Consider the following 25,084-nt stretch of genomic DNA (forward strand, 5'->3'; position numbering starts at 1 on the left):
CCATGTTCCTTCAAGGTGAATTTGTCCATAGCATGGAGAAATTGCCTTGAAAATCAAATTCACCACAGATCCAAGTAAATGTCACAAAAATTCTACATTCTACCCACCTGCATCATTACACAGTTCTAAATAACTGTTCTGTGTTAAACTGTGTGTTTTATTTCTCAAGATTAATAGCAACTTTGCATAGCTTTATTAATGCAGTGTTTTTACTGTAAGTTTATATTTTTAAACATGATTAACCGTGGTGACGACCACTGCACTGTACGTCAGTGTGCAAGAATAACGTCGACGTACTCCACATCAGCTACGTTCTCCTCGTTGGTGACGTAAACTTCCTCTAACAGAGAAGCCGTTGGTTGTCAGGAGCTGAGGCGAGCAGTTGTGGAAATGGCGGACTTGAAATGTGGTCTCGAGGCGAATGATCTGACTGCTTGTCCTGTGCGAAAGCAGCACAGACATGAGCGGTCCTCTGAAAAATAAAGCAACATAGACATCCAGTGAAGGAAAAAAAAGCGTCAATAAAGTCTGCATCTGAAGCTTTTCCAGATTTATCAGTTGTGCTGGAAGGTCATAAATAACACAATTTAAGGTAGAAGTTGAGGTCCTTATGAAATCAGACTCCACTCTGTGGTTGTCCCCTGGGCTGGACTTTGGTACACAGACCTGTGGTCAGTGTCTGAGTGTATGAACACTCGCACTGTACGAATACTCATGGGACCTTAAATGATGGTGCTACTGTATGTGTGCGCATGAAAAAACCATGGCCGTCTGTACCTGCATGTCGACAGGAGGCACTGAGTTCTTGGGCAAATAAGACGTATTTGATCGACTGAGTGGAAAGTACACTATGTCTGTCTGCTGTCTTTGGAAATCAGGAATATTTTTTGATCCTATTGAAGGCATCTCTCCATTTATGATGAGAGGATGTTTGAAGTTGTTTGATGAGAGTGTAGGTTTACACCCAGTTTGTCCTGAAATGATACGAAAGACAAAACAACCATTTTTCTTGTCACACATAATATCCCTCCCTTATTGCTTTGAGTTTCTGCATACATAAATACTTATGTATGTTTTTTTTTTTTTTTATTAAAAACAAAATTATAACACAATTCACAGCAGCAAACTAGAAACACTCAGTTCATTTCAAATCATTCCTACTTTTCATGTCACTGGTTCGTCTGTTATTTTAGCCCCCCTCCCCCAGGCTCTCACTCTCCCTCTTCTCTTACGCTTGTCTTTAATCTTACCCAAGCCAGGAGTGGGGATAATTTGAATAATCCCTTAATTTTCAGCATCTGTTGTGGTTTAATGGGTCTCTCTTTAATTAGGGTCCACATGCTGAAGTGCATAGAGGAGGCTAAGTGTGTAGATTTGAGGCTACTGGGCAGGGCAGGAGTGGCAGGGGTGGGGGTCGCTGCATTGGGGGGTGGCAGAGGCTAGAGACGTGAGGGAGGTGTGGTGCACAATGGAGGGGGCTTAAGGTGGTGCGGTAACAAGGGGTGTGGCGGAGGCACAGGGAGAGTGTAGGCCACCACAGGAGGCCCCGGCTTTGTCTCTGAGGGTGGGGTGGTGGGGGTGGGTGGAGGTTTGGGCAGATAAAAAGCAACGAGACAGTGAGCGATAGCTTTTTCCCATCATACTGTCTTTTTGCAAAAACACTGCTTCCGTCAGCTCACTTAGATTATTTGCTGCTCATCATTAATGCAAAGCGATCTGTGCATCGACAATGTTTGATTACACTGTCGCAGCCACATGATGATGTTTGTTTTGCAATGAAATTAGTCAAAAAGATTTAACATATTAAGTTATGGCCGCTGCATTATGTGCTATTGATCAATGTTTATACATAACAAATACTAAACCAATATTTGATGCATGTTCTTATTAACATTTTACATTCTTGCTGCATAGCAAAAAAAAATAAAAAACCTTTTAAATAGCCTTTTTTTTTTTTTTTTGTGTCAGACAGTCCAAAAGCTAAAGATATTTTTTGATTAAGGAGGTAAAACAAACCTAATCCATGCATACAAATCATGGAAAATGATCAATTATGGTGAATATCAATCAACTAATTAAGGATTTCTGTACAAATTCAGTTCATCACAGTCTTAATCTAAAGTTAATTGGAAGTGTGATAAATGTGATTCCCAAAGCCCTTTAAATTCAACATACAGCTTCTTTTGGAGGCGTTCGCTGCCATCATGAGCAGCCAGAGTTTGCATCATTGTCAAGTTATCAACGTTTATAATTTCATGGTTTTTACCTTGGTTTGTCATTGGTGTAGCATATTTCTGTACTATTGGCCTGCGTGTTTGGATCTGGATGGCTGGATCAAGAAATGTTAAGCATTTTCCTGAGTGATAACTATTGTAGCGTTGCTGCTCCATCCGCCTCCTACTGGGACCCCTAATAGCAGCCATCAATCTTAATACATTTAACTTAGTGCACACAAGCTGCACACTATCGATCAACAAACAACAAACTGCACACAGTCACACCACTGGAAAGCCTAATATAAACAAGCTTGCAACACAAGCACAAAAGGCAATTATATTTGTGTCGAAACTATTTTGTAATGTGAGAATGGGGAAAGTCCCTCGTCCAGCAGTGAGCGCAGCAAAGCAAAGGCTGAGAAGACGAGTTAGGCTGAAGATCAAAGGAGACGGAATGAGCCGAATATGTATCATATTTAGCTGATATGTTTGCTTCAGTCTGTCGTTTGTGGGAACTACAACGAGGCTCGGGTCTTTCAGACTTTGTCTCATGCTATGGGGCCGTTCTTTTGGCTATATTGTACTGACATTTATAAATTCACTTTGATTGTGATCCAGGTAGTTTTTCACAATAACACCGTGGCTGCAGAAACAGTAGTGCATCTCTGAGGTTTGTATCTACTACTTTGTTCCAGAAATATCTGGAGTTATTGACAATAATTGATATGACATTGACATTGACTGGAATGGAACATGTGTCCTCTAGCTGCTCTATCAGTGCAAGATAATGCTTTTTTTTTTTTTTTTTTCATCATAGTGTTATATCTAGTAAAATAGAAAACTGAACATATCAAGCACACATGCTCGTAGTTCACTGCTCCATAAATCATATTATGGATATATGGGCTAGAGTGCATTTAATATAAATGATCAGTTTGCTTCCTGAGCTTCACGTCCCTCGAACACTTGGGCTCAGGTGGCAGACGTGCCACGCAGCCGCCAGTTTTACTGATGCGGGTTCTGACATCGGAAAGTGACGTGGTGACAAAAGCGTTAAAGGCGCGAAATGATTGTGTGTCAGCGGAAGGCGGAGAGTAGCCAAAGCGTGTGTAGCCCTTCGTTTTCGTAGGTGATAAGCATCACGCACCACAAACCAACAGATTGATCACAGCCGTACCCCAGGGTGCAGGGTTGAAGGGAGGGGAGGATGAGGGGGGCCTAGTGGGGCACAGAGCCAATAAAATATCACATCTGCATTAAAATGCCATCTCTAGGGTCCCAGCACAGGGCCTGCTATTTCAGGGATGCCTATTTAAAGGCTGTTGAAGTGCGGGCTCTCCACGCTGGAATAGCACCGTACACCATCTCCATTATTTATGGGCCTCATCTCTATTTTACTGGTTTACCAAGGTGGGGGCGGGGTGGGTGCGGCAGTCATCACCACCGCTTGAACAACATGTGCTTAATGATGTCACAGGCTTGAGAGGACTCATGGGGGCTGGGTGAGGGGTGCGATGAAGAGCTGAGCAAACGGTTGAAATGTACAATGAAGGGTTGTTGGGGGGGGTTGCTGGAGGCAAAAGAAAGGGAGGGCGATGACATTATAACATGGGAGCTCACTGGAGCTTTACGCCAGAGCTGCATGTTTGAATGATGCTGCAGGAAGCCAGTCCACTCACCTGGCATCATTACCATCATCATATCAATGAATCTTTTCCATCCCAAGAAAAAAAATAAAAATCCATGTGTGATCACAGATCTGTGAGAGAAAACATGAAAATGGCTCATTTGGCCATTGCAGTAGGAGTTCTCGCAGAAAATAGCAGTTTGGGCTTTTAATCACCTTGTTAATTATTGTGTGTGTGTGTGTGTGTGTGTGTGTTTGTGTTTGTGTTTGTGTGTGTGTGTGTGTGTGTGTGTGTGTGTGTGTGTGTGTGTGTGTGTGTGTGTGTGTGTGTGTGTGTGTGTGTGTGTGTGTGTGTGTGTGTGTGTGTGTGTGTGTGTGTGTGTGTGTGTGTGTGTGTGTGTGTGTGTGTGTGTGTGTGTGTGTGTGTGTGTGTGTGTGTGTGTGTGTGTCACTGAGCAATAAAGAAATGGATCATTACTTTGGGCCATTAGGCAAAAAAGCTATTCACCAAGGGGTCATTCAAATAATCACCATTTAATCTACATTTCTTCATTAGATAAATGTGAGTTGCTCACATAAAAAAGCTTGTGAATCCACAAGCTTACATGACCTGTAGTGTGTAACTGAAGGATGGGGAATGTGGTCAATATTGACTGGCCTTTTAGTTTGTCGTTGGGCCCGAAATCCATAATCATTTATATCTGTGCTTGCAGTCATATTTTCTTGTTTGTGTGTCCTTTTGCGAATCACAGATGAAGATTCAACCTCTCAAATAGAATCCCTTGCTAATTTCTGCCTGATTCCTACTCCTTCAGGAAGTTGTTGATGGTAAACTTGTGCAACCCAGCAGGACGGTGCCACTCACTTTTGACAGGATCTGATTTACAGCTCAGCTACTTGTTTAAATCACCACGCTTCACATTTCCTGTCTGTGGCCTTCCCTCATATTACTGTCTCAATCATTCTTCTTTTGTGCGTGTCACTAAGAAACCACCAAACATGTGTTCGAGGAGCAAGCTCCTACCCGCGCACTTGTGTATGGATTTCTTTTTAGTATGCAACCCAACCATTCTCTCCCTTATTGCAGTAATTAGACCTGCTCCATTTAAGCCAGCAGTGTCCTGCTGTTAGTGGACAGTCTTTAATCATGTGTGAGTGTCTGTCAACAGTTAGCAAAGAAAGAGTGAGAAACAATGGTGAAACAGGTCTGCTGGGGCTGGACGCTGGGATGAACGAGTGGGTCTCACTCATACCTTCTGCCTGATCTTACAGCAGAGAGAGGATTGATAGTCTCCTGTGTTTCTGTTGAAGCAGCTCTTTGCATTTCCTTAATTGTATATGCTGTAGTATAGCTAAGCTAAAATAAATTATATTGAGTGAACATCTCGAAGAAATAGAACGCATTGTAGGTTACTAACGGCTGTTTTTCTTTACAACGAGCACAAATGGTTAACAAGTTTCTCCGCTGTATACATTCATCTGCGGTGGTAAGCCTACTGTGAGTTTTTACACTTGTGTCTGATTTTGTGGGAGTGTTGATAGTCGCAGGGGTGGAGGCCTCCCCGAGACTTCATGTATTATGCATAAGGGCCAAGGGTGGGGCCCGTTAGGGGGGTTGTGTCAGCAGAGACACACAACAGCCAGATCAGCGGACGCCATGACTACTTGGCAGAGATGCACAAGAAAACTCCTATAGGCAGTGGTTCTCTTTTGTTTGTCAGCATTCAAAGTGCCCCAGTGTTCCCAGTAAACACAGCCAGTATATACGTCAGTGTGCGTGTCTACGTATGTCTTAATTTGAGACTTTTTGCAGCGACATTGTGTGTCTTTGATAGCAGGTGTATTCTATTCTGAAGGATTTTTTTTTGACTATTTCTCAGCAGTGGCAGCATCCTTTGGGCTCTTAACTCTGGGCGTCTGACCCCCAGGCTCTGTGTTGCAGTGAGCAAAGGCAGGAATAACCACTTCACTCTGTCTGAAACGGTGGTTCTCAATTATTTTTCCTTGATGGACCTCTTTGAAAACCTTTTTTTTTCCAGCCAGTTATTATTGATATTATCGCATCATTTGAAACAGCTGAGAATCATCATTAAATAAAAAAACAAGATAATTGCTGGCATTATGCCAAACCTCAAAAGCGCACATGTCGTCATGTTGGAAAGACTATTTATTATATTAATCAGTGATTTTTGTCTCTCGTGCTCTTCTTCCATCAGGTTAATGATGATTAAAAACATGTACAGGAGGATATTGATTATATTAATAATGGAACCTAATAGAACTCAAAATCATATTCAAATAGTTTATTTAAACATTGCATATTGCTATGTATCAGAGGTCATTTTAGTGCTTCTTTTTAATATCCCCCTCACAATTCAAATTAGAGAAATGAGTCAAGTATAACACATAATTAATTATCGAATATTGCTATAATAAGTTTGAGCTTTTGCTCATTATGTTTTGGCTGATCGGTGTACAAGCAATATGAACTTCTACCAAGTTTTCACCGATTTTTATCATTACATAGCGTCACTAAATTGAAACATTCAAGCACTTGGAGTTGCCTCACAGTGGTCAACGGAAAAGGCCTGAAAATGCAGATTATGTGCTTCAGGAGTGATTCGGTGATAAAATATAACTGATGTCGGCGGTGATGTTAAAGTCTTCATTGCCTTGCCGTGAAGTTGACCTCAAACATTTTATGAGTAGAAGGTTGTGAGTCCCTCATGGAAAAATTACATTTGGGCCTTTGAGATAAGCACTTAGGCCGAATTACCCCAGTAAAATGTTCAGCTGTTTAAGCGTGGCCCTAAAGTGAAGAGGCAAAATAAAAAATATGAGCCAGAAAAATCTGTCAGCCCGACAACAGCTGAATTTTATCTGGAGAAAAACATATTGCGTGCAACAATGTGTGAGCTGCGGCTCCTCGCAGAGCTATGGCTCACAAAGATTGAACAGTTACTTCTGAAAGAATAATGAATTTGCATGGCTTAATTTTCATTAAAGCTTCAAACATCCCTTCAGAGGTCTAAGGTCAAGTCATGTTTGAGAATACCACACTTCTCATTAAGCTCTAAAATAAAATAATCTTAATGTTTGGCCATGATTCAGTGCTAAAGCTACACAGGTGTAAAGTCGCTCTCGCTCTCTTTCCTCTTGCCCTTAGATATAAATGTTGAAGCTTAACGTAAATTAGAACATTTTAAATTAATGATCAACTGCAAAGAAAAATACAAGATTAGATTGAGTGATAGTACGAAGGACTCAATCCAGGAATAATAGAAGTGTCAATACACAAGGTGAACTCGGTGCTCTCAGCGGGAAATGAAGACAAGAGGACACAAACATCAGCAGCCAATGATGTCAGTGGATGGACAAGCACACAATAGACATGAACAAGCCTTCCTGGTCATGTTGTTTACTACTTGCTCATCCTTGCTCTTCCTGTAAGTAACGGAGCGCTCTGTCCCTCTTGTTATGCTAACGCTGTTCAGATGAGTCTTTTTTCGTCCAAGTTAATTATGGTTGACATTTAAATGAGTGCACTTCTGTTGGAGAAGGTGGGAGAACTGTGGAGGAAGAGGGCCTCTCTCTCTAATTGAGTTTGTTGCTGGCTCCACCTTTGACGCCGCCTTTGTTCTGCGGGGAGCAGAGATGTGAATTGCAGCTGAACGAAGCTTTCCGTGAAGATATTGATGCTGGTTTCCCTGAACCTATGTTTTCTTTGTCTATGTTTGCATCCGTGTTGAATAAAAGGGCCTGACCCACATATTAAATGCTAACATACGTCAGGAATGAGTATGAGTGCCTGGCACTTTACATATGGATGTCAAGATCGTCCTCTGTAACTGACTGCGGATCGTGTTCAGCTGCTGTTTATGTGACACTTATTCTCTTTAAGTTGCTTTTGTGGTACAACAGCATCGCTTGTCTGTGGTGACATTTGTAAGGATGTTTTTTTAGTAGCTGAGCTCTATGAGGCTTTATAAATAAATGAAGGACTGGAACAGCATTTATACAATGTTTATATCAAGTCAATCAAATATTCATTTCTAAAGCAAACATAGGCCATGTGTATGTATTATGTATAGTGGTTAGTTTATTAGGAGTATAATCTGGATATCACTCGACTGGACTCTGTGAGAAAGCATTTCTACCTGTCTTTTGAAATGGCGCTAAAAGTAAAGTTTTTATGACATTATAGATAAAACTGCAACACTTGTATGCACTTTTTTTTTTAAATTTCAGACTTTTTGCAAATCATTTTTACAACAGTTATTTAAGGAGTGAATGCCCCTGCAATCAAGCAAAATTGATCTTTTAATGTTGGGATGACTACTTCTCACATGTCATTGCACAGATCACATGCAGATATGTTGCTGGAGGTTCTCTGAGGCCTTTTTTTCTTTTATGAGGTTGTCTCCGTCTCTTCTTTGTGTTCAATGCAATCCCAGATTGACTCTGTGATGTTGAGATCCGTGGGGGCCACGCCATCTGTTGTGGGACTCCTTCTTCTTTTCTTTGAGCGGCCGCGCTTGTTGCTCCGTGACTGTTTTGTGATACCGCGACCTAATATTTCTGCCTGCCTGCCTCCCTCTCTTTGCAGCTATGGCAGACTTCCATGTTCAACCAGAGTCGGTACATGCTGAGGAGTCTGGAGTGGCTCGATTCCAGTGCCAGATCCACGGGCTGCCAGAGCCTGTCATCAGCTGGGAAAAAGACAGTCGACCAGTGGACACCAGAGACAAAAGGTAGGATTAACTCTGTGACTCAGCACAATTTCAAAGCTTCCCGTGTCTCATTGTCACGTCTGTCTCTTGTAGGTACACGCTTCTTCCTACGGGCGTTCTTCAGATCACCGGGGTGCGAGAGGAGGACAGGGGCAAGTTCTGCTGTGTGGCTCACAACAGTGCAGGAGTGAAACACAGCAACGAGGCTCTCCTGACTGTTTCAGGTTGTTGTTTTTAAGGATTATCAAATCTTCGTACCACAAGCAGACTTTTGTTTTTTGCCATAGAAAGGCAAGCATGCGTGACCAAATTGTAGATAAAACGATCTCCCCGCCGCTGCTCGAATACAATTGCTGCTTTCTCCGCTGTTTATCTCTCCAGCATATTCCTGAGACTTTACCATTCTATTGTCCGTCTGCCCGATCCAGGAGATGCAGCATATTGAGCTAATGCACTCCAGAGGAATCCAATTAAAGGATGCCATCCATCATGTTCAGTCCCATCTCAAACCGCCCTCTCTGCTGTTTCTTCCAGGCTCTCAGTCATCTGTTTACAAAGAGCCTATGATCCTGGTCGGTCCGGAAAACCTCACCCTCACTGTTCACCAAACTGCCATCTTGGAGTGTGTTGCTACTGGGTATCCTCGCCCTATTGTATCCTGGAGCAGGCTAGGTGAGAGAAATTCTACGTCGGAGGATGCATGTCGTTTGAATTCTTCATTTTGTCCCTGCATGCAGGTGTGTTTGAGGTACTGTGTCACTAAGCTGAGGTACAGTCACGGGTTACATTTATGCACGTGAAATCTGAGTCACTCGTGTTTGTATGTTCTCGGCAACACGTTTGTTCTGTCCTGCACTGCCTAACACACATGTGTGCAGAATATATTATACGCGATACATCTGTATTGTGGATTAAGCATTAGCCCTTTGAGGTAAACATTATGTTTGACTCCACGTTGATAAATGCATGCTTCATCTCCTCGTGAAGCTGAACCTCCTTGGAAGCAGTGGAGAGTCTCTGAGTAATTGCTATGAGGTGCTGAGACAGATCCGATTAGTTTTCTCCTCCTTCCATGTGCAATTTTTTTTCCTGACTATCACTCAGAGACCGTCGTGACCAATTTTTCAATTTCGCATCTGTTTTTCTTTACTTGTTATCCACTCCGATTTGCTGTTGCAAATGTAAATTTCCCCCTTCGTCCCAAGTAGTTGGGCATAATCAGATTCAGGGTATTGCCTTACACAATGTTGCCTGAATGAAATGGCAACACGATGGGATTTGTATGTATTAGATTACGGCAGGGAGGCCTGGATAAGCTGCATAATGAATCTGATAGTTTCACATCAGTCACTCCTTAATGCCACAGTTAGTTTGCTGCTATTCATTGAGAAGCACCGCCGCCTGCTAGCTTGTGCTCTTTCTCTTCTGACACTAAGTTAATTAGTGCTCGACAGAGAGAAACTGATGGAGAGGGGCAAAGCACACAATAAGAAATATAGCACAAAAGGCACAAAAAAGCCAGAAAAAGACAGCGTCTGTTGAGACAAAGGTCCACTGGTCTGTTACTTCTCAGTCCAGTGAGTCGCTGATAATGGAGGAAATACAGAAACGGCAATAAAACACATCACAATGGTCGCAGCAGAACAAAACCACTCTGACAACTTGTCATGATTAATTACTTACATTTTGTTCCTTAGAAATTAACACAAACTTGCGTATGGTTTGAATGAAGCAGGAGGATTTATGACAAAGACTTTAGAGCTCTTATCACATTCATAAACCAACTTCAGTCTAAACTCATGCGCTGCTGACTTCCTGTGGAGATCTGAGATAAGTGAGCTTCGCGTTTGGGAAGGAGCATTTATTATTATCTGGTGCAAACGTTTTGGAGGGCGCTGTGTTTGCTGCGCTGATTGTTTTGTTTAGTTTTTTCCAATGCGAGACTTGAGATTAGATCTCGTCAAAAAGCAAATGCAGCCATTTCATTTTGGTTTGAAGCCGTTTTGTCCGATGTCTCTCGTCTTCTCGATCTGTAACTGCATCATGCCCCTCAGATGGTAAAAGCAAAAGTCAGAAGTTATAAACTGAATATTAATGGACAGATAAATTCTTTAATTTGACTTGATCAATAAATTAAAGGCTACGAAGAGATGGAAGCATTACACCCTCATATTCCTTCTGCTGTCCCTGATGACAGCATGCGTACTTCTCATAACAATAACTCTGGGGCTACTTTTTGTATTGAGAAAATTAAAAAACTCAGAAAGAACAATAATAGTTTGCTCTCATACAATATTCATTCTAGTAGTCGCAATACAACTCCCTTCGAAAGGAGCAAAACACGCAAAAAAAAAAACCCAAAGAAAACAAATGCTTACCAAGTCCCAACAAACAAACCACAAGCAAACAAATGTAGTCGTGTTATGTGTCCTTTCTGGGCTCATACTTGCAGCTTCTAATGATTTCTGAATACACCTGGGTCTCATCATCAGGGGAAATGGAGGTGGGAAGTGTTTTACACACACGCACAGCACACACACAGGATGTGCAACCATAGCAGGCATCCCTGTCCTTATTGTTAATGAAATCATATATCTACTGTTTAGCTGTAAAATGATCGATAATGATCTCTTGAAGCACACAATAGTGCAAAATTCGAACTCAATACTACTTTGTTTTCCTTGTAATAATAAATACTGAATTGACAAAGTTGTTGTTGGCAGGTCGGAAGGAATGCTGACCTGAGGTTTGTCTGTGATTGTAATAAGGAGCTTCTTCTGGATTACATCACATACCACAAAGCACTTAAGTGTTCTGTGAAAGGAGCTAATCAGTTTAGATACATGATTGATAGTCCCTTCAAAACAAAACAAAACGAAACAAAAATAAATAAATCTGACTTTTTTGTGAATTTGTAAACCCGCCAAAGACATTTGGGACAGGTTGTGAAAAATATGGTCACCCTCACTGGTGACCGTATTTTTCTTCTCGCTTGAGCTGCTAAACATTTTCTCTGTTTTTAAACATTGACAGAAGAGTTTTTGTGAAGTACCTTTATTACCAACTGCATTTACACCGAGCTGTGAGATGTCATTTCATTTTTCGAACAATGATCATTAAATTCCTGCTCCATTCTTTTGAATTTTTGTTCAGTGGAAAAGGTTTGAAAATTCTCCCACAGAAGCGCAGACAGCCGCTGATTGTTGGCCGCATGTTTTTATCTCACAGGCTGAAGCTTGTTGCTCTGCAGGCGTCCGGCCTGCATGGTGCCCATTCTCTTGCCCTTTTAGCACATCAAATCTCCACCATACAGGCTTACAGGCTGCAGATGATAGTCACAGATGGGATTAAATGCCCCCGTGGCCTCATAGCTAATATTGGAAGCCGTCTGAAACCATTGTTGGGTTTGACACTGGAGATAGGAAGCACAGAACAGCGTGAGCTTATCGTGTAAGTACAGCGAAAGCAGAGAGGAGGCAGCTCTGGGCTGTGTAAGGAGATAGGAGATTAGAAGTTGCAGTTAGAGTTTCTGGTCCCAAAGTGGCGGGCTGAAACATCTCCAGAGTTCAAAAGCAAATGTACTCAAAAGCTTTGGCAGATAAAACTACGAATGTAAAAGTTTTATTAAACGGAACTGAAATGCGGAGAAGCAGCACTCAGAATTTTGATTTACTGTAATACGAAGGAACACTTGTCAGTTCTTTCTGAAGAGGTAACCTACCAGTAGCAGCCATGATAATCTCCCTTCTAAAGAAAACAAATTCAAGCCTGTACCCCACTCAAACAGCAAACAAAAGCTGTGACCTTCCTCTGTGTGTGTGTTTCGCTGTAAGCTTCAAACGATTTTAATTCTCTCTGAATCATTCACTGTGAAAGCTGCTTCCTTGGAGAGGAGAAATCACACAATCACTCTCGGCTTGTGACTGAAATATTCAATTTTCTAATTCAATTATCCTTGATCATGATGTATGCCTGCACTGATTTGTACTGTAGCGCACGTTGTGTGTTTTCATACCTTTTTAAGAAATTGCGTTGACTTTACATTAATTTCATGCATGCTGTCTGTATAGATGAAAAGATCTGACATGTAAAGATCTATTGAAGAGCACTTATTCAAACTTTAACCTGACCTCAACCGTTGAGTCAATGTGAAAACGTGTTATTACCTCATAATTTTGCTTATTAAGACTTCATTTTTGTCGACACAATCACGACAAGGTTCAATAATGAGAGCGCACCGGAAGATACTGGTCCCACAACAGTAATAAATACAAAATGTATACACACACACACACACACACACACACACACACACACACACACACACACACACACACACACACACACACACACACACACACACACACACACACACACACACACACACACACTTGTTGACCCCATCTGACATAAGCACATGCTGTATATATGTACACCTGGTCTTTTTTTTGCTGCCCTATATAACTTCACTCCCATCATGCTCAGCTGCTGCCGTTGTGTTTTCCTCTGACTAGATGGTCGTCCCATCGGTGTGGAGGGAATCCAGGTGCTCGGCACCGGAAACCTGATGATCTCAGATGTTGGCGTGCAGCACTCGGGGGTCTATGTGTGTGCGGCAAACAAACCAGGGACCCGAGTCCGGAGGACGGCTCAGGGACGACTGGTGGTTCAAGGTGAGCTCCGAGTCCGAGGAGTGCTTTAGTTTTGTGACACGGGTGGCGCAGAGAGTAAAAAAGTAGAGCCGTCTAAAAACGGCATGGGCAAGTTGATAACGTAAGGCTCTGAACTGCGTGGGTAGACCGAACTGGTAACATATTTATTGTGACATGATTCCAGCAGGTAGCTGAACTCGTGTTTTTCTTTCATGACGATCACATGTCACCACTGTGTGACTTGAGTTGTTGGTCTATATTTTAAATCCTCGGTTTTAAAACAGGTGGGTGGTACAAATCTCTCATATTTAAGGTTTTGCATAATTCCCACCTCTGTCAAGCTCAAATTATGCCCTTCCCTTTTAATCAGGTTTTCTGCCTGCCATGCTGCCATCATCAGTTGTTTGTGAAGTACCTGGTGTCGCTCCATGATGCATTTGTACCTCCAATAAGATTTCTTCCTGCAGACACCACAAATGATTTTCTCTGGATAAGCAACACAAATTCAACAGTATCATGAAATTAAGCGCTGTGACCCTCAGACCGTAATAAACAGACAGCTCATTCGTGGTTTATGGTACACTCGGGCAAAGATAAAACTGTTTGTTAACAAATTAATGTAGCGTCGTCCCATGAACCATTAACATCAACTACCAATAGCAGCAGCACAGGACACATACAGTATACAGCCTCACATTAGGAAGCAGTCTGCTATTTAAATTCAACTTTTGTGGTCACTGAAAGAGCCATGCACAGCTTCTCCTCATGTGTGTACTTCCACAATGTGGAAGTTATCTTCAGCCAGATGAATACATCTTTAACAGTAAACAGCTATTGTGAGATAAAGTCAAGAAATATTGGAGGCACTGAGCATTGTGTCAGATGCTTAGAAATAATGTAATAGTTATAGGAAGGCTGTGAGAATGAAACACGGCGTATAGAATTTTTATGGCCCTCACAATTATCAAAGTTGCGCGTCAAAACACTTTCTTTTTATATATCATTCCTTGGTCATGAAATGGTTGTCTGCGATTTTATGTTTTTGAGTTATTTTATATCGTTATGTTTTTAATGTAATGATGATCAATTGTGTGGAATATTAAGCCTTTTTTGTTATTGATAAAGTGTAGTTGACTGTTCAAAGGACTATAAAAACACTGTGCCTCGTTTCTCTAAATGTTGACCGGCCTTCAAATGTTTTCATCTCTGCTAAATTCAATTTGGTCAGTGATGATTTCTATGTGATAATCAGACCTAGTGTGTTTTGAGTGGGATTGTTTGAACTCATGAGTGATGACAATCTGTTTACCACATTCAGAAATTACATTAACTTGCACATTTGGATGTTTGGAGTTCGTTCTCAAAATGTAAATCCATCAATGTACTCTTTATTTCAAAAATTCACATTTCTACAAAGCCACTTTTGTGGCCAAATTCCTCTTTCATTCCTCAAATAAATTATACTCTCTCTACCAAAACATCAACTCTCTGAGGTAAAGCTGTATTAATGCCGTCAACAAAAGAAAGCAGCTTTTTAAAATCAACTCAGGTATATGCCACATGGCATTAATAAAGTTCAGTGAACCATCATTTTAACAACCAAAGACATTGTACGATGGGACTACAACCTCATTGTCAATAATCTACTGCTGGATCACAGCATGCAGGAGTTCTGCAGGTCTTTGTTGTCGCCCACCAAAGTGCTTTTTCGATGTGTTTGTAATTTTTGTTGTATGATATTTTGTATTTGTCTATTCTTTGCAGTATTGAAGTTAGACCTTTAATATGTGTGGTGGTATAGAGAGCTGGCTTTACCAGCAGGATGAAAGGCCAGGTGTGGGGCGGGGGGGGGCATTAATTGTCACCAGGAAACCTCCAGCATGTATTGATCACGTGAACCACACTTTGCCTCAGCCCATAGCACTATTGATCCTAATCAATATTTCATTTCATCTGCCTGTCAAGTCTGAGACAAGCCCGCACCCTATCCGGGACAAAGACAAGAAGCCATGGATGTTAATTATGTGCCAATGTCTTTGGTTTTTGTCATTGATTTGTGGAAACAAAGGTGCACTGTTACCTCCAAATAAATATGTGTGTCCTGCTTGTTTCATCCTGGGAAAAATGTTTTACTGCATGTCCTTGAGGAATTGCTTTAATATGCTATGGAAATAAGACACTTGACACCTCTGCGAATATGAGAGGGTTTCATCGGCTATCGAATTAGAAAAGGAGTACAACGGTCAGGAACTTCAACCCCAAATTAATTCAGACAGGCGCACTTACAAAACCATCACACATCAACAAATGCACTTACACTATAAATAAATTACAATAATTCCGCTCCCTTGGTGTATAAAAAGCAAGTGAGGAGAAACAAATACCGAAGGAGAAGTCAAATTATAAGAGACAAATGAGAAAACAAGAGCAAGATGGATGAGTAGTGCTGAAGATCTAACCCACACCCTTACAGGTGCAAATCAATATCTTCCCCAGCTCCCTCTGACCTTCACCTTTAAGTCAGCCCTCAAAGAACACAGCCAGTCACAATGGAGCTGGGAAAGGGAGAGATAAATGAAAGGACCATCTCACGCTGTCAGCTGTCTCCATTCAAGTGCCTAAGGGCCCCTTCGCTTTTCCAGCAGAGGAATGGAAATGCTCAGCCTGACAAAGTGTCACACAACATTTTGTCACTTAGGGTGGCAACAAGAAATAGGACATCGAGGAAGACGAAAAAAAACCAACAACAACAACAACAAATTGAAAGGGGAATTAAATCAAACAGAAGAAGATATCTGTGTCTTATTTTGAAGCTTTTGCCAACCTTCTTGTGGAGCCACATCAGATTCTCTCTGCGAACCTCCTTTTTATTTCCCTTATTTATCCAAATTCTTACATTATTCCAAACTGCTGGCGGACACACCCACTCTCACTGACATACTCTATGATCGCAGTGTCCTTCTCGGCGCTTCTCTGGATTCTGTACAAGGCAAGGCAACTTTATTCATACAACACCATTCAGACACAAGGCAATTCACAGTGCTTTACAAAGAAATAAAATCGATACAATAAAACAAAGCGAATAAGAATCTTAAGCGATCAAGATTATGAAATACATTAAAACAAAGGGATTCAAGGTAAAATCTACATCCTGTACAACCCAGACAGCCTTGGTGCCTTCATCTGTTTTTTTTTTCTTCTTTTTTTTTTTTTTTGTAGTGTGAAAGAGAAAATGAGAATTCGTATCTCGCTCACATGTTTTGAAACTGCTTTCTTACAAAGTCTTATGTGGAGCAACCGCACCACTAGAAACTCTGTTCCACCGTACACAGCTGTGACGCCGATAAGTTGGTGCACTCGAAGCCCGTCCGAGAACTCAGAATCCAAACTGAGAAATTCCCAACCTAGCTGTTTCTAGAAAGTGACTTGGGTTATCTTTGACATTTGCAAACTGATTTTGACGACCTCGACAAGGCAAAGCCTGTGACCTCTGGCAGACTCCTGGGGACCACTGCTTTCAATTTTGAGGATAGCGCTAGTCAGTAGTTTTGTTCTTGTCAACAAATCCCTTATAAGATGAAATTGTTATTTTCCATGTCGTTCTACCACAGAGCTTTGTTACAGAGGATTATTGCTTTACATGGGTCCGCATCATAGTAAACATGCAGCCTGTTTATTCTGAGTCGGTCCAGCATGAACTGAAGCTATAAATAGTCACCGTATTAATCTGAAGTTGAAAACAGTCCAAAATGGTTGTATTATCAGTCTCTTTTAGTGTCCAGCAGAAATGAAAAAGGCTTTTTGAAAAAGAAACCATATATTAATGACATGTGGGATTTGAGTGTTCAGAGAGAATATATGGGAATTAATTTTAGTGCCTGGAGCTTCGGTACAGATTGGGAAGTCCTGATAGTATTGAGAAATTGATCAAAGGCCCCTTTATACCATGAGGGAAGCTGACAGATATGAGATATAGGGTGAAATCTGTGGCCATCAGTCAAAAGCCATGGTCTTGGATTGCACTCTGAGACACTGACAGCCGATTTAGAGCCATGATGGCTGTCAAAAGACCAGCATCCTACTTTCTCAATACAGTTATGACCCGATCAGAATAGTAGCATAATGCTAGGATTCCCCCCTTCTGCTCAATTAGTTTTATCATCTGGGGCTTTAAAATCAATCCTGCCTTCATGGTGATTAATCCTGCACAGGCACATTATTTAATACATGTAAATTAATAAAATAAAGGTATTTTTGAAAAATCTAAGGAAAGTGCTGCAAGTTTATGGGGGGGGGCACGACAGGAAGGTCAGAAATGTAAATTTTCCGCATTAGAGCTCATATCACCATGGGGACTTGGCCCCTGCTATATAGTGATCCTGCTTCACTGTCATGAAACTAATGCAGTTTTTCCATAAGTGACCAAACAGAATTAGTCTATTTCAGTGTCAACTCCCCGGCAAGGTTACTGCAAAGATGCCATCACCAGTCATCGTCAACCTTGGGGATGATATTTTCCACTAAGAATACTTTGTACACTCAAAGTAAAAGTGCATTTTTAAACCGTGGGACATAATATCAACAGAAGAATGTTACAGGAATGCTATGATAAATGTGCACGCAACTCGCCCTCCTCTGTCAGAAACATCAACCTCTTTCATTGTTTTGTTTGCAATTTATTCATGGTCACCAGGAGTTTTAAAGTCTAATGGTTTCCTGGGAGAAATACTGGCTGCTTTGCAGCATTTTCTGTCATAATTGCAGAAGCATGGTAACTTCTTTTTTCCTGGTGGCTCTTCAGCACTACATCACTTAGCAAGCCGCAAAATCAGAATCATACACCCTGACACAGATAGCGATCCAAAGTTCCCATCCACACATTCATTTTACATGCATTGCAGCTTGTGTCCTTTTGATTTTGATGTGGAGATAAGAAATATAGACTTTACTGGCCTTTTTACAGTATTGTGTGAAACACAGTATGATAAATGGAAGTGCCAAATCCAAGACCCTCATACAGTACATCGTTTTGGGTTCCTATAGATCGAGTGTTGCTGTTTATCTCTTTGTAAGGTTCTCATCAAAATACTCTTGATTGGACTTTTCAATTTCAGATAATGTGGTTTAAAAATATTGCAAGACTTTACAGTGTGAAAAAAACACCCTTTTGTACCATTTGTGTCATATACATTTGGTGTGAAAGCTTTTAATGAACATAAAGTGCAATGAATTGGGAGGAAGGCATGTTTTACCAAAGGTTAACTAACAACACTTAACATTAGTAATAAATATTTGCTTATGTTGTCTTTTATTGTCAAACATTTATGTTTGTTCATTTATTTAAAAAAATATATACAGAAGTTAAAGTCAGGTAAATTAAGGTCAAGATTGATTCATGAACCCTGATTAAACTGCATGTATGTTAAGGGTTAAATGTTTCAGGTTCTGGCCCATTATTTCTAGAGTCTCCCACCTCTTAGAGAAGGATGAAGAAGGTAGGACAGTGGAGAGCTTTTACATCATGCATTACGATCGGCTTCCTATTCAGGCTTTCTACCCTTTAGTAATAGCTCCCAGATACAATTACCATAATGTTTTCTGAGTTAATTTATATAATTCATAAATAATCCAGGCTATCAAACGACTTGGGACAATAATAAGTGCAGAGGATGTGATGCAAAAGCACCAGGACAGAAATAATCTCCAGTAGATGCAACTTTAATCACTTCTGTTTTTAAAAGACAGGACCTGCACTGCTAAATGAGTCATTTTACGTGAATAATGGACCATAGCTACAAGCCTGTAGTGTGATAGGACACCGTGATGATGATGAAACAATAAACTGCACTTATTTATTTTCGTGTAATTGCTCTGGTAAAGCATATTAATCTGAAGTAATGCAGTTGTTGGGAAGGTTTCAAATAATCTTAATTTTCTCTTTCCTCTTCTATTCTCTCTCTCGCTCTCATTTCCCCGTGCCTGCATTGATCTGAGGTCTCTCATAATCCTGCTGATTGACCCTCAGTTATAGATCTACAACAGTATTTATACCATACATCTCTCATCTGATTTCCTCCCCCAATCTCGCTCTTCTGCCTTCTGCCTTTTCTGTTTCCACACCCCTCGATCCATAGTTTAATTTCTCAGGCCCTGCGTTATCCACTGATGCCGTTCTAGTTGCACGAGTGAGGTCATGTTATCTGATCTATTTCTGTCCTTTACAGCGCCGGCAGAATTCATTCAACCTCCACAGTCCCTCGCCCGGCCCGTCGGCACCACCGCCATCTTCACATGCCAGGCGCAGGGCGAGCCCGAGCCGCGGCTCACCTGGCTGAAGAACGGCCAGATCCTGGAGCCCGGGGGACACGTCAAACTCAGGAACAACAACAGGTAAATACTACTGAAGATAACGCAGTCGCACTATTGTTGAATATTCATCTCAACTCTGGCGTTACCTTTGCTGTCTTATATTTATATAATATATAGATATTTTTATATATGAGTTAATTATTACAGAGTTCACGACTCAAGACAGTTACGATTAAATTCAGTTTTAACCAGCCGGTAAACAAACAGTCACGTCTTCTGAATGCACAAAAGACAGCAAACGTAAGGGCGCAGAGGACTGACTGATGCAACGGCTTGGTCTGTGTATGTTCGTGGCGTGGCAGGAATATTAGAAACAGCTCAAGATGCAGTTCATCTTTAAAAATCTGTGATGATTTCAAACCAATCTAAACATCGGCATTTTTGCAAAAGCATTTTCTCCAGGGCTGTCGTACTCGAACACATTATCATTTATATGTTTCAGTATCGGAATAGCAGGTACTAGTTTTGTTTAAGAAATAAGAGGATAACATGTGAAAAGCGCGAACAAATAAGAATAACCTTTGACTCATATTTATGTGTAAGTCATGCATTAAGTTCAGTCATTGTTTGACACCATCATCTGCAGAACTGAGAAGAGTTATCTTGCTTTGTTCACAATAATAAAACTAAATCAAAAAAAGGGCTTAAGCACATGCAAAGAGTGCAGCTGTGCCTTTTTCTAATATACACCCGTTGCTTATGGGAAGCCATATTTATGGTTTTTTTGAGACATTATGTCAAGTAGTGGTACTCAATAGTCAAGTCAATTTGTTCCATACATCCAGTGAGAAAAGTATAAAATTTAGGGATTTGCTATGAAGGAATTTATGAATTATGTTTTTCTTTTTGGGGTCAGTTTTAATGCTGTCAACACATCTTGTTTCATATAAAAGGGATATAACCATGTTTATTCACACCTTTAACGCTCAAATATCCTGTAATTACACTCTGAATTTTAGGGTATTTTGACAAGTGCCCGATAAAGGTTTGCGGCTCACCAAATATGAAAATAACACATCATTTGGACTGCTTTTGTTTCAGAAAGACCTATACAAGAAACTTAAATGTTATGATTGACATAGAACATAGAAGATTTGTCATCATCAAAATGGAGAAGATAAATTCCACCGGGTAGCTCATAAGTTGTTCTTGTTAATGGCTTGTAACTGATCTGTAAAATGGTACATTGGTTTTATTATTTAATTTTGAGCCAAGATGATATGATGGCCGTTGTGTAGGCCGCTTCATGAAGCCACCTGCCGTCAACGCTCGCTGGCTCTCTTTCCCAAACCTCACAGTGCATCACAGTTGGACCCAGCTCACACGAGTAATACGGGTGTCAGTATTAATCACTATTGCCTTGATCCCATCATTGGCATGATCAGATGTTCAATTTCTCAGCGTTTCCGTTGCTTCTAACACTGCAGCTGCTGGAATTCGTGCCTGCCAAGACATGAGCCTCGGCTTATTTGTGCCTTTGTATGTGAGCAGCGTATTGACTGGATGTTGGACGCTTTCCCGTGGCAGTCCCCACAAGTGTCAACAGGAGGAGGGACCAGCTAGTTACCACTCTCAGCACCTCTCACTGGAAAGACGTTTCATGTTGATAGAGCTCTGCATGTGGCATTATTCAAACATCATTCCTTATGATGTATGATACATTATTATACATGCTGCAGAACGGTATTCACATGAGATTTATCTCAGAGTTGATGAGAATACTTTTCACTAAACAATAGCCGTTAATATTGTCATGGTCTACTTTCTCTTATCCTGCTGATTTTTCTGCACATAGTTACTTATGGACAAGCCTCCAGCCTGTTGCTAATCCTGCTGGGTGGCCGCTTTGTAAATGACTCTCCTCCATCCAGTAAATGTGTTTTTCAGTCAATTCTATCATGCATTACTGCACACGCAGAGTTCAATTTTCCAAGTTGGCCCCAGAAGCCAATCATCCGTGTATGTTGTTGTTATTCATAAAAAAAAGAAATATGACTTGAATATATTAAATATGGCTATAAAAAATCAATACCGGCAACTGGGTTGCAGTGAGTGAAGGGAGCAGACACCTCCATCGCTCACATGCACGGTTCCACTCCCACTTGCCTCACCCAGTCTATATTAGTCAGAGAGATGGAACGAGGGACTAACGCAGGAGGAAAGACGAGAAGGGGAAAAAATAAATGAGAGGCCAGACACAGATGCAGAATAAAAGAGCAGAAAAATGAATGGGTGGTCAGAAGAGAAGTGATGAGTTGGCAGGAAGAATAAATGAGGAGAGGAAGAAGGAGATAGAGGGGGTAGTCAGAGCATCGCAGCGGTTCCACTTGCCACCATTACTGTATGACCTGCTATAATATGAATCTCATGCTTCACAAACCCCGCTCTGTGATTGGTTCAAGGCGGCAGGGCTCAGCTTGAGATCTACCATTAGCTAATTAGCTCATAAACTCAGCTGGTTGACCAGGAGATGCAGTCAGCCATTTAGAGAACGACGCAGCTCGATGTGCATCTTAAGAATTTGCTCTGAGGAGCTGAACTGTTCGGTCAGGACAGAAAACGTGTTATGATACCAACCATTTCTCACGTTATAAATCAATCAGTTGTACCTCTACTGAAAACTCACAGAAGTGTTTATCATAAGCAGTGTAGTTCTCACTCACAACGGACTTGATTTTCGATCTTATTTTCACTGTGTTGTTTCTCTTTAGACTTTGCGGTTCAGGTCCTGAAAAATACTTTTATAATGAATCAGGGGCAGAATTCACTTCGAGGAGGCCCAGCTCCCTCTAGTATTTTCCTCCTCACCTACCCAAAAGAGAAATCCCTCCCCTGCAATATTAATTGAAATTATATTTATTTTACTAATTCACCAACCATATAAATTTTGTTTATCATTAATGCTGAACAATTTTTATGTTTGAAAATGATCATTATGATTTTATGAGTGATGGCGTCAATCACATGTTGAAAACAATAAATTATTTATCAAACGTGTTTTCACTCCTGCCACTCCAGTATAACACTTTTTCATTCTTATTTTGAATTCTGGTTGATTTTACAACCAAGCTTCCTGATTAATTGGTCATTTATCAAGCAGTTTTAAGCCGTTCATCACTAGAACAATGTTTTTATTTCCTAATGTTACATCAAGTTGCTTATGTTTGGTTCTGGTTTTGTTCGTGTGTTTATTGACATCATTTTGTGTGCTTGATGAACAGTTTCAGATGTGTACATTTCAAACATTCATTTCATAAATCCATGAAGAACAAAATCAGACCGAAATGAGGACTTTATTAGTCCCACAGATGAGATATGTGGGTTTTTTACAGCAGCTCAGAGCAGTATAATGTAGAGAAGACTTGGTGTACAAAAACGAAAAAAGAAACGGGTAACGGCTCTGGTTCTGAAACATCTTTTGCAGAAAAAAAAATTTCACATCGGCCTCTCAGTCGTATTGTGTTTCACACTTCTGCCTCAGAGCAAGAATATCCCTGGTTCAAATCCAGGTTTGGCATGGCTGGGCCTTTCTGAGGGGAGTCTGAATTTTCTCCCTTTGCTTTTGAAGTTGATGGTGACTAAATTGGCCATAGGTTTGAATATAAGTAGGATGGATGGATGGATCATTTTCATGTATGACTACCACATCTTTGTCAAAATATAGTCTCTTTTCTTTGATTAAAAAGTTTAGGTTCCGGGAAGTTTTCTACTCTTCACCCATATTAAGGTAGGATTAGCCCCATTTGACCCGAAGTTGGACAATGACGTTTTTACACGTTCAGCAGTCCTGAAGCAGCTGTGATGCTAACTGCTCGACCCCCATGGGCATCAACTTGTATAAGGTCAAGGAAAGATGGGGGATTGTGCCTCCACCCTTGCAATCGGAAGGCAATCCACTCGACTGAGATCTACCAGCAAAGTATGGAGTTATATTAGTGCCACAATCCTGAGTGCACAGTGTGAAATCTTAAGCACAGAAAAACAACTTGAGCAAAGAAAAACCTAATTTGAGCAAAAAGAAAAAAAAAATCTATTGAGGCCTCAAATGTGTAAATTTTTTTGAATTGCGGCTATCCACACACGTGCGCAATCATCGTGTTCTTTCACTCGCTTTTATGATTTGCTCTCCCGCAAATCTACGCTCTATGTACTCACTTTCTCTCTCTCACTCAACATTTACACTCTGTACGCTCTCAACTCTGCCTTCACGCTCCCTGGACTTCGCACAGCGCTACGAATGTCCAAAAAAAAAAAAGAATCCATTCACCGACTTGCACAGGGTCGTCCGGGTTGGCTGATTCTATCCAATCAGGTCGCTATTTTGGCCGCCTCTCGAAAGCACTGTTAAAAACGATATCTAAATCAACTCCAGGTTATATTGGATTACAACTCATTTTAGGGAGTTCTTTATTTTAGGTAATTCAATAATAAAAATACTTTTTTTGTTTGCCCAGATTAAGTTTTTCTTTGCTCAAGTTTTTTTTTTTTTTTTTTCTGTGCTCAAAAATGCACACCGCAAGCTCAGGATTGTGGCACTAATATAATTCGAGAGAAAGCAGCACTGAGGATAACTGTTAAGATAATAAACATGACCTCAGCATCACCAACCAGAAGATGTGTCGGCCTCAGAAGTGATCCATTTAAAGTTGAACGTTTATAGAAAAGTTAAGAACACAACCAGGCTGCAAAGCCTTGGGTTCATGATAAAACACCCCCGACTATCTTTGTATTATTTACACTCTTCTAAGCAGCCCATGTATAAAAGGGCTTACAGGGTTTATGTTTCTGTGTTATTGAACTTAGGCCAGCCACAGACTGGATTTCAGATATTGAAAACGTGTTTTCCACATATAGGAGATTCTTGCCTCAAGTGTATACAACATTTCTCACATCTCATATGTGTTCGATGCAGAGGGAAGAGGTAAAACCACATGTTGCTCTCCCTCTCTGAGCTATAGCCATCCTATAATTAGTTTTTTGTAAATGGCTCGGATGGTAAATTCATTATGCGTTCAGTTTTACCTGAAGCCCAACAACCCATGTGGTGTTTTTTTTTATTTTATTTTTATTTTTTTTATGGTGACACGAAGGTGCTTGAAGGCAGGAAAATCATGTCAATTGGGCACAATTTACTTCCCGAACGAAGCCTAAACAACAGTAATGATATGCAAATGAATTCAAAAGCTCCAGGCTGTGCAATTATTCTGTTCTTACATATATATATATGTATTCATGCATTATCTGATAGGAGCCTGGATATTCAAAGCATCATACCTAGCAGAGAGGTTTTAATTCTTGTGTGTGGATGGAGTGACGGGGTGTGTGTGTGTGTGTGTGTGCGTGCGTGCGTGCGCTTGTGTAAGGATTCGCACGAAGGTTTCTGCCCTCAGCCATCTCTCATGACGCTGACCTTCAAGAGCAAATCGGACAAGGGAAGGAAGGAGAATTGATTGTACATTTCATTCACACACACGCATGCACACACATTAA

The 25,084-nt window shown here is 40.9% G+C and overlaps 1 protein-coding gene across 1 annotated transcript in view; it reads left to right on the forward strand.

Moving 5' to 3' along the window:
• Window positions 1-25,084, forward strand: part of igdcc3 (immunoglobulin superfamily, DCC subclass, member 3) — a gene marked incomplete at both ends in the record, with an annotated part of 60,133 nt that overhangs the window by 25,121 nt on the left and 9,928 nt on the right. Inside the window, 5 exons of the mRNA XM_080458823.1 lie at window positions 8,450-8,594; window positions 8,667-8,797; window positions 9,108-9,245; window positions 13,088-13,246; window positions 19,450-19,615. Coding sequence (XP_080314949.1) covers window positions 8,450-8,594; window positions 8,667-8,797; window positions 9,108-9,245; window positions 13,088-13,246; window positions 19,450-19,615 — 739 coding nt within the window. The remainder of the gene's footprint in view (window positions 1-8,449; window positions 8,595-8,666; window positions 8,798-9,107; window positions 9,246-13,087; window positions 13,247-19,449; window positions 19,616-25,084) is intronic.

This window comes from Lipophrys pholis, assembly GCF_963383615.2.
Source record: "Lipophrys pholis genome assembly, chromosome: 2".
In the NCBI taxonomy this organism is placed as follows: Eukaryota; Metazoa; Chordata; class Actinopteri; order Blenniiformes; family Blenniidae; genus Lipophrys; species Lipophrys pholis.